This window comes from Pogona vitticeps, chromosome 13 (genome assembly GCF_051106095.1).
Source record: "Pogona vitticeps strain Pit_001003342236 chromosome 13, PviZW2.1, whole genome shotgun sequence".
NCBI classification, from domain to species: Eukaryota; Metazoa; Chordata; class Lepidosauria; order Squamata; family Agamidae; genus Pogona; species Pogona vitticeps.
Genome location: NC_135795.1, coordinates 20,161,583 through 20,171,808, shown reverse-complemented (window position 1 = coordinate 20,171,808; position 10,226 = coordinate 20,161,583). Strand labels below are relative to the sequence as shown.

At 51.8% G+C, this 10,226-nt stretch overlaps 1 protein-coding gene across 3 annotated transcripts; it reads left to right on the top strand.

The window, feature by feature from the left end:
- Positions 1–105: 105 nt before the first annotated feature.
- Positions 106–7,537, top strand: LOC110087036 (alpha-N-acetylgalactosaminidase). Of its 3 annotated transcripts, none has more exons than XM_078381470.1 (8): positions 106–425; positions 1,244–1,414; positions 2,537–2,711; positions 3,359–3,536; positions 3,861–3,955; positions 4,577–4,738; positions 4,891–5,088; positions 6,318–7,537. In XM_078381470.1, exons 1-8 carry the CDS (start codon positions 403–405, stop codon positions 6,576–6,578), a joined length of 1,263 nt encoding a protein of 420 aa, XP_078237596.1. In that variant the 5' UTR covers positions 106–402; the 3' UTR covers positions 6,579–7,537. The 3 variants fall into 3 exon arrangements, with proteins under 3 accessions (XP_078237596.1, XP_020664053.3, XP_072839084.2); XM_020808394.3 differs by lacking the exon at positions 106–425 and adding an exon at positions 437–685; XM_072982983.2 differs by lacking the exon at positions 106–425 and having other exon boundaries at positions 735–1,414.
- Positions 7,538–10,226: the final 2,689 nt, after the last annotated feature.

The window sequence follows — 10,226 nt, the reverse complement described above, 5'->3', positions numbered from 1 at the left end:
TCCGCCTCCCTCTGCATTGGCCGCACTGGAAGAGGCGGGTCTCCCATTGGCTGCGCGTCATAGCATCGGCCCTCCGGATAGGACGGACGTCTACTGCCATCTGAAGGCCCCGCCTCCATAAACAGGAACTAGAGCGGTCCCGAGTCCCTGAAGTAAAAGTCGAGTCGAGGGAAGAAAAGATTGACAACCATCCACGGGGGCCGGTAGAAAGAAGCAAGCGTCCCTCGCCCCTCGCCCGCCCCTGGGGTGTCGCGGAGTCTCTCAGCGGGAACGAGCGGTGACCTCAGGAGAGAGGGGGAAAGGAGGAAGCCGGCAGAACGGCTGGAGTGTAGTGCGCATGCGCGCTAGCCCGGTCGGCCTCACGTGACTCGTCTTATTTCAACCGATGGCTAGCATGAAGAGATGCGCCTGCGCAAGTCCTCAAGGTGCGAAGGGGCGGGGCTAACTCGCTCGCACGGCGGAGATTCTCCAACGGGGCGGGGCTCGGCGCCTCCGCGGCCAATGAGAGGGCTGGTTCCTCTTCGTTACGTCATAGCCAAGCGCTTATGACGTCACCCTCACCAAAGAGGATTTAAACTCTGGGGAAGGGATCAAAACAAAGTCTGATAATTTTTAACACCCTTTAAACCTTTTTTTAAATTTTTCTGGCTGGCTTCCTTCCTCCCCTTGTAGGGAGGTAGCGAGGGTAGGGCGAAGCTCTTCCTTTGTGGAGGGAGGGGGGGGTTGGTCCTGGCTGGGGGATTCTGGGAAATGTATTTTTTTAAAAAAAAACACAGTAACGTCCCAGAACTCTGCCAAGCCAGGTGGCCCCGATTCATGAGAAAGCAGCTGAAAAATAAACTTGGATGGCGCTTGCACCCTCTGGCGCTTGGGGTGGGCGACGCGGAAAGCACGTTTGGGCTCCTGCAAAAGTTTGGGAAGGCCCCCACCCATAAAAAGAGGCGCAGCTGGTGCCAAGTTGACCCCCCACGTGCAGAAATGAGGGGCATGCAAACCTTGAAGAGACGCGCCACTCAGTAAAACAAGCAATGAGGAAAAAACCCAACCAACGCCGTTGCAATGTTTCGCTTGAGCCTGCTTCTTTTCTGTTTTGGAACCCCCTGATAAATTCTATTTTAGTAACTGCTGGAGAAATTGTAGAGGTTCCTCTGTTAGAAATGATTTTAAACCACTGGAAAGGGGCGGGGAAGGAACTGAGAGGCAGGACTGATGTATATTTTTCTGTGTTGTGTTTTGTTTGCAGGGTTGCTGCCTCCATCATGTCCCTTTTCACCTTGGGGGTCTTTCTCGGGGTGGCCACTTGCGCTTCCTCGCTGAACAACGGTCTGCTGAGGACGCCGCCCATGGGCTGGGTCCCCTGGGAGCGCTTTAGGTGTAACACAGACTGTAAAAACGACCCTGACAACTGTATCAGGTGGGGGAGTAGATGCGACCCTTTTGTCCCGCACTCTTTGACTGGACAGAAACTTTCCTGAGGACACCTATTTGGAAATGGTGGAAATTGTCACAAAACGAGATGTTTATTTCTTGAGTTGTCTTTCTGAAATTCTGAACAATCCTAACAAGCTTAATTGCCCAAAGTTCCTACTGTAAGCCAGTGAAAGTTGAAATCACGTACAGTGGTGCCTCGCTTGACAACGTTAATTCGTTCCAGCAGAATCGCTGTAGAGCAAAAACGTCAAGCGAAATAAAAAAGCCCATTGAAATGCATTGAAAACTGTTCAATGCGTTCCAATGGGCTGAATACCTGCTCGTCCAGCAAAGGTCCTCCATAGGGGCTGCCATTTTCGGTGCCTGTAGTGCGAAAAATGCCTCCTAAAAACAGCGGGGAGCCATTTTGAGCAGCCCCCGGCGATTTTGAAAACCTGACAATCAGCTGTTTTGATCGTCGTAATGCGAAGAATCTGTTCCCGAAGCAGGGAACCGATCGTCACAAAGCGAAAAAAAACCATTAAAACATCATTTTGCGATCGCAATTGCGATTGCAAAAACATCGTCATGAAGCGGTTCATTGTTATATGGGGTAATCAAGCAGGGCACGACTGTAAAATGGGTTTATGATCTTGTCTGGCTTGCAATGTAAGCCTCTCGGATTCTTCATTCCCATGAGGAAAATCACCCTATGGTGGAAAAATGTTGGTGTCTTGCCATAAGCTGATGCTTCCTTAGGAGGGCTCATGAGCTAAAGTGAGCTTCTGGCTGTTTTTCTTTGTTTGAAACAGAACCTGAAAGCTTCTGCCATGACCAAGTGTGAATATTGTAGGTTTTGAGCATGCTGGTATAATGTGCCGCTTAATTTAATTTGTCCTTGCTTCTGATTATCATCTTCAATGGAGCAGCTGCAAAAAAAGTGGCCAGGAGACATCCTTTCTGCATTTTCTAGCTCTCCCCTGACCATGGAGGCGCCAGAGGACAACTTATGGCTGCAGAAGTTGGTCTTCTGTGGCCATTTGGCTAGGAGCTGTTTAGAGATACTGTAATTAGATACGGTATTTTCCATGCAGGCTGAGACGATCTAACACTTGTCCCTCAATAGCGAACGCTTGATCAAGTCTATGGCAGACAGGCTGGCCGGCGACGGATGGAAAAGACTGGGCTATGAATATGTCAACCTGGACGACTGCTGGGAAGCCCCAAAGCGAGATGCTCAAGGCAGACTCCAGCCAGACCCCGAAAGGTTTCCCAGTGGCATTAAAGCCCTTGCTGACTATGTAAGTCCAGCGATGTGTCAGGTTGAAATGCTCCGAAGGCCAGCTTCTTTTGCACCTCTTCAGGTTGATATAAGCGCTCCTCCAATATGTTGCAGCAACAATGATAAAAAGTCAGGAGGTACTGTAGCTTAAAGACTTGCAGGTAATAATTGGCAGAAGTTTTCGTGGACTGCAGATCACTCCCTTCTTCTCCCGTGGCAAGCAGGCAATGGTGTGTGAAAGCTTACGTCAGACACGATTGGTTAGCCTGTGTGATGCTACCAAGACTGCCATGGATGGCCGTTGCATCTGACGAAAGGGGCTGCAGTCCATGAATGCTCATACCAATTTTTTTAGTTGCCTAGGCACAAATACAGGATGAAATCCCCTTCACACAGCTATGCCGTGAAAGGCTGATGGAGAATTTTTTTGGAAACAAAGCCTTATCGATTCTCCTGCCCACATCCCTGAGTCTCCCGTGGAATTCTTTTTTTGCTTTGAGGAAACCTTTGGATGCCATGAGTTGGCAGGGGAGCCTTAATGGCTGATAATCAGGGAATTCCAGGGGGCTGGTTGCATGAGTTTGCACCCGAGGAAGGTCCGCACACAAAAGGGATGCTCTGTCCTAAGCCTTCCCCTTCAGTTTCTTTCCTCTCCCACCAACCCAGGTTCATTCCAAAGGCCTGAAATTTGGCATTTACAGTGACCTGGGAAGTGCCACCTGTGAACACTACCCGGGGACGCCCCTGGAGGCTCTCGACACCGACGCCAGGACTTTTGCCGAATGGGGAGTTGACCTGCTGAAACTGGACGGCTGTTTTTCCAACTCCTCCACCAAGGCCATCGGTTTGTGCCGTGCCAGCCACAGAGGGCAAAGTTTGGGGGGTGGGGTGGGGATTTTTGGGTCAAGGCTCCCCGCCCCTGCCTTATTCCAGTGGGGAATGAAAATCAGCACAGGCAGCAGCCACAGGAAGGGCTGCTGTTGGTCCTTTGTTTTTCATTGCTTGCCAGTAATCTGATGGGTCCAGTTTTAAGTTAAAATGGCCATTGTGTGGGGTTGGATGGTCTTAAGTCCCAGGAGGCACCCTTGATGTTTTTGGGTGCTGTGGTTTTTTTTTCAAGCCGAGGAGAGGCGGCTGCTAACTCTGTTTCGGTTCCTTTCTCCTGCAGGCTATCCAAAGATGAGCTTGTTGCTGAACAAAACCGGGCGCCCGATTGCTTTCTCATGCAGCTGGCCCGCTTACGAAGGGGGCCTTCCTCCAAAGGTGATTCCTGAGCCCATTTTCCACCTCCCTTCCCTTGCAACCTTCCGGACTTTCCTTGGCTCTAAAGCCACCGTTTATTTTCCTCTAACCCTTCCAGAGTTGCATTGAGTTTTGTTTCAAGGCCTGGATTCTTCCCTGTGCCCAGAGAGCAGGGGTGGGCAAAGCCCTGTCCTCCAGAAAAGGTTGTGGGACTTTGACTCCCTTCCGCCCTTGGACGATGAGAGTTGTAGTCCAGACTGCCACAATTTGCCCCTCCCTCCAGCCGTACAGAAGAGAGAGAGAGGTTTCGGTTTACAGGAATTGTTTTGGCCAGGCATCAGTCTGGTCAGCAGCTGGTTTTGCCAGCCGAGGGTAAAGGTGTTCCATTAGGACGCCAAGGCCCACTTAGGACGCCAAGAGCCTCCTCCCACTTTGTGGCTACAGCGGGTGCTGCCATTTTAACCCATTTTTCACCTTCAAGTTGTCCCTGAGAGTGAAAGGGCAGGATGCAGCCCAACAGCTGTCCCTCGTAATAGTCCCAGCTGCTCACAAACGTTCTGGCAGAGCATGTCCAAAGAAGGACCACATCCCCGGCCACATCCGTTCTAGGCGAGGCACATAATACCACTTCTTTTTATCAAGGTGAATTATACTTTACTTGGCAAAACGTGTAACCTGTGGAGGAACTACCTGGATATTCAAGACTCTTGGGCCCGGCTGTTCCGCATCATCGAGTGGTACGGAGACCATCAGGACGTGCTGCAGCCGGCGGCTGGGCCAGGAGGGTGGAACGACCCGGACACGGTAACAACGCCCCTTCCTCTCCTCCCGGGAGGCGCTTCAACCCACTCTCTGTTTCGGTTCCAGAAGAAGCGCTGAGGGCAACACCGGGGCAAGGGACGCGCGGTTTGTGGGAAAGGTTACGAAAGCGGCCTCTCGTCTCGTCTTCTGTCCAGCTGATCATTGGTGACTTTGGCCTGAGTCACGAGCAGTCCAAGGTGCAGGTGGCCCTGTGGGCAATCCTGGCGGCCCCTTTCTTCATGTCCTGCAACTTGCGGACCATTTCGGAGGAGGCCAAGGACCTGCTGCAGAATCCGCTTCTGATCTACATCAACCAGGATTCCCTGGGGATTCAAGGCCGGCGCATCACAAAGGTGTGTTCTCAGCCCTCTTGAATCGGGGACTGTTTGTGCCCCTGTTCTCTTGGTCCTTAATTCCTGTGCCAGTTCCACCCATCCAGGCCAGATCTCCCTCCGCTCCATTTGCACTTCCTCCCTGGGCCTGATGACAGATGGGTGGGAGCCGCACCCCGTTTGGTAGGGAGCTCCGCCATGTGCCATCCTTACACCTGCGCAGGGAGCTTGGCAATGGCTGACAGTCCGTCAACCCCTGTGGGCTTTGGAGCTTAGGATGAACAGCTGTAGCTGGAGGGGGGGCAGTAGGATGAGGACAGGTCTCTGCGCCTCCCCCTCCCAGACAGAAGTGGGGTAGGAGGCGTGGGTGCTCGGCGGCAACCTGAGCTGGGTGGAGGCCAGGGCCAGGGTGGAAACGTTGCTCTTTCCGGGGCATGAATAACTAATAAATAATGGAAATAGCACGAGGCGTTTATAGATTGGAATGAGTAATGATGCTGTATATGTATTGAGGGCCGGAAGAACAATTAGATGCTGTTCAAAAGTCAGCTGCATGGGAGGTGGTGAGCCTTCAGGCAGGAAGAGAGGAAGGCAAGGATCACGAGGAGGGTTCAAGAAGAGGACAGGCGCTGAAGGGGAACAGACCCCAGGGCCTTCCCCCCCCCCCACCGGCACCCCTAGTCCAGGGGCGTTGAACTACAGCTCCCGTCATCCCCAGACACCACACGGGGAGTTGTTGTCCAGCCCATCCAGACGGTGCCCAGTTGGGGGAGGCTGACTCAGGACCTTGGAATGACCTTCCTGCATTGAAAGCAAAGCCCCACATCCTGTTTTCAACCAGGGCCAACCGGGTCCTTCCTGGAAGCCCTCGAGCAAGGTCTGCCGCTGCTCCTCTGGCTGTTTGCCCCAACGTGTTCTAGAGTAGCCACCGCAAAAGGTTCCTCTGCAGGGAGTAACCGGCGGGGTTTCAGGCGACGGCAAGGGGAAACAGTAGCTGTGAGGGAGGGGAAATGAAGCCAGATGGGGCCTGTGGGAACCCCGGGGATTTCTTGTAAGGCTGGGAAGGGACCCCACCTCAAAACCCTCGAGAGCAGCCGGGTCTGAGCTGGGCTAGGCCAGAAGGGTCGGGGGGGGCAGGCTCAGCACAAGGCAGCTTCTTGATCACGACCAAGCGACACACCCATGCCACTGAAAGGTCGGAGCCAGTAACTTCCCTACTCCACATCTCTGTCTGTCTGTCTGTCTGGCAGAGCCACTACTTTGAAGTATGGAAGAGGCCCCTCGTCGACGGCCAGTACGCGGTCGCCATCATGAACAACGGCACAGACGGGATGCCGAGGCCTTTTGCCACCACGGCGGGACTGCTGGGCATCTCGGACTGCCCGGCGGGCTACAAAATCTACAACGTGCTGGACAAGCTGTTCATGGGAGACTATCGGCCGAACGACACCATCACATCCAAGGTTGCTCCAACGGGGGTCATCCTGATGTTTCTCAGACCTCGGTGCTGACCCTCCCTCCCTCCCACCCACTTGGAGACAGTCAGGAGGGGAAGCAGAGAGGCCCGGGGCTCTTTGGCCGAGGTCACAGATGTCCTTCAGGGCTGCTGTGGCTTCTCCCTTGAGACTCAACGCGGGCTATAAATCGCACTTGGAAAGAGCTGCCTTCCCTTCTGGGTACTTCTTAAAACTTCTTACCCAAAGGTCTTTCTCTAGGGGCACCACAGAGAGGACCCTCCAAGAAGAAGCCCCCCCCCCGTGGGAATGAATGGAAGGCTGACTTGCAGAGTTTTTTTGGGGGGGGGGTTTGAGGCTGTTCACACAGCAAGACGAGGGGCTTGGCCCCACCCAAGCATTCCTGGGCCCATGCTGCAGGATGGCTGCTGGTGTGTGTCTTGTCTGTTTTTGTGTTGCACCTGGCAACGTTGTCACCTTTTCCCACACAATCCAGTAACTGGCACACAGGAAGCAGCCCTCAAAAAAATATCTGAACCTGGGAGCGGGTTGAGCAGAAAGCAGGTGGAAATTCACCCCCCCACCCCCCCGTTCTAGCATGCTCAGGTTGTCCTCTGACTCCAGACTCCCGGGCACGGCTGCGTCCTCTGACCAGCTGGCTCTCTTGCCCCTCTTTCCTTCAAGGGGAAAAAAAGGCTGGGTCTTCCTCTTCCCTTTGCCAGAGGCCTCTGTCCAAATGCCATCCCATAAAAGAGAAAAGCGGAAGCAAGAAACGCCACTGGAGCTTGTTTTCTATTTTCCTGTTAGGGGGCGGGGGGGGCAAGATTTCACCAGAGTAGAAAAGGGGGAAGAAACTTCCTGGTCTTTGAACGTTTTCTGCCTTATTTTACCATCAGCCCGTCATCCTCTCTCCTCTCTGCTTTGGCGGGCGTGAGAATTCTGTGCCCGTGTGGCCAAAGCAGTCCGTTTGCACACCAACAAACCGCTATGAATAAACATTTCAATTTCTTTTTCTATTTTATTTGTGTGTCTGCCTTGAAAACCAATGCAGAAAAAAGCCTGGATCTCCTAACAGTCAATGTGGCGGCGCTCCAAGCATGTTGCCTCACTGGCCCATGTTGGTTCCTGTGTGGAAAGGATCTAGTAGATCCAACAGTGGACACAAGCCAGCTGTACGATCGTGCTGCTAACAAGGCAAAGCAGCCTGAGCAGAAGCGAGATGGCCCAGATCACAGAAGCTTCTGCTCTCTTCTGAGCTATTTACTCTTGTAGATCGTTTTGGCTGCTTAAGAGCAATGCCAACAGGCAGGCGGGCGCGTGCAGAGAGCAGTGTAACCCAGATAGGTGCAGATAATCAGTTAAAACGCATCCAGTAATAGTGTGCTAATATTTCTTTGGTTCGTGGTCAATGTTGCTTAGTCATCTGATGGACATCACTGGTGTTGGACAAATGATGCACACTCTTGTTAGGGTTGCACACAAGCCTGTAAAAGTTATGGGTACGCAGAATTTCCCTACTGATGTATTTTGCAGATTTAATAACACTGATCTTTCGAGCTCCCTGGGCGTGATCTCCATTCTCATCATAGGAAACCAGATGAGTGGTTATATTTAAAATGTGCAAGAGCCCGGGAAACTTTTATGTTTTGGAATCCAGACCCCATAATCCCTAAGCCTAGGTGGCCTTGATGATACTGACAGGGGAGATTCTGGGCATTGTTGCGTGAATTGAGCTCCTCCCAGGGTTTAAAACTGTGGCATGAATACTAGGGGTGGGTGGGGGGACCGTTCTGCTAAGGACGTCTTCCTTCTTGTCCGCAGTTTGGCTAAAACTAAAACTGACCATTTTTTAATGTTTGTCATCTTTTAACCAGTCTTTCTACGTGCCCTGTAACAAACAAACTATGGTGGAAGGGTCGCCCTGGCTTTTACGAAGGCTTTTGTGGCAGATTTTTAAGATAAGAGCAGGGGAAACGGCATTCCTGAAACCACATCTAGTCTTCAGCGAATCCTCTCTGGTGTTCGCAGACTGGTGCCCTTGGAAATTTGTGTTAAGACTGAAGACGCTCTCCCTATTATGTTTTTTGAACCACAACTCTTCTAAATCTGAACAATGGCTAGACTGGCTAATGCGGAAACATCTGGAGGTCTGCAGGAGGCTACGAACAAGCGGTGTGACAGCCGCGGGACCTAAAAATGCCCACAAGAACGTGGACCCTGATTTAAGTACTTCAAAGCCAACTGACAAAGACGACAAGTCAGCGTGTAGGCTAGTCGCCATCCCTCTTACGCAAACGAACACACCGAGCGAGTCCCATAATCTTTGCAACCCAAAGCGCAGCTCCTCTGTGCCAAAAGCTTTAATTATCCAAAAAGTTCACAGAACCCCACACCTCAGGGAGATACGGGGAAGTATGTTTGTGGAGGAAGGTCTAGAGAAAGTTTTGATCTCCTTGTTGAGGCCGGCGTAGCCCAGTGGGTGGACGACGTGAGGCAGGCCTGGGTTCCGTCTCCTTCCCGCTCATCCCTTGGCAAGGCTGAGCAGCCTGAGCGCCCCACGTCCTCCTCCATGAATGAAATCAAGTGACAATGGGCAATGCTGGAGGGCTGCATCTCGGCAGGAAACAATCCTGCAAGTGTCAACGTGAAGGGGAATGGGCGAGCATTGCCCAGAGAGGGAGGGCACATGCATGAAGAACCTTGTGGGACCTTAAAGGCAAACGTATTTTATTGGCCAGACATTTTGGAAGGATTTTTTGCTTACTCCACAAGAGTGTTCGTTAGACTGGGGGGGGGGGTGTCCCATCAAGCCAGTTTGCACAAAGCAGTTGGATAAAGAGAGATCTGGAGAGGGAGGAGAATAAAGTACAAAGGAAAATACAGGACTGAATGCTCATAGAAGAAATTTAAAGCACCCAAGTTTTCAGCTGTAGTAAAAACCACAGAAGACCCTTGTGGCACTCTGGAGAGGGGAGGGGGGTGTCCTTGCTTGGTGGAAGTCAAAAATGTTTCGTGGCTGGGCAAGCAGAGCATAGTGTGTGTGTGTGTGTGTGTGTCTCCTGGCCATCATTCCAGCGCTCTTAAGCAAGAACACCCCTGATACCAGGGAGAGAAGATTATACACTTTCTGCTACAATTTCGGACACTGAAGAAGCAATGTTTTAGATCTGACACAATGTCTGAGAAATACCGGGCCTCACAGGTCTTGAAATACCAAACCCAGAACCTCTTCACATCTCACACAGATGGCATTTATGGCCCATCTAGAATAACAAAGCAACTCCTTCCCCCACCTTGGAATGCCAGCCTTTAGGTGACCAATGGCCCAGATGGCCCACCATCGGAATGTAAGGAGGAGGAGGAAGAACAGCCACCAGTATTTTCACACTTGTCAGTAAATTACAATTCTTGAAGGCCATACATCCAGAGCCCAGGAAGAAACACACATAAACATATCAATAGAGAAGGAAGTCCAGGCTCTCCCCCTCCAGACATCCAGGCCCATCCTGAACCACAGGTCAAGGAGACATGGGGCCATAATATGGATATTGGCTTGTAACCAATGACTGTATGTAGTGGGTTCTTTTACCCAATGGGGCACTGGATCCAAACTTGGGATTCAGGTGACCAATAGAAATGCTGTACTTTATGGCTCTTTGTTTGTAATCTTTATAAAATATCTGTCCCCAAGATTCCGGGGGGGGG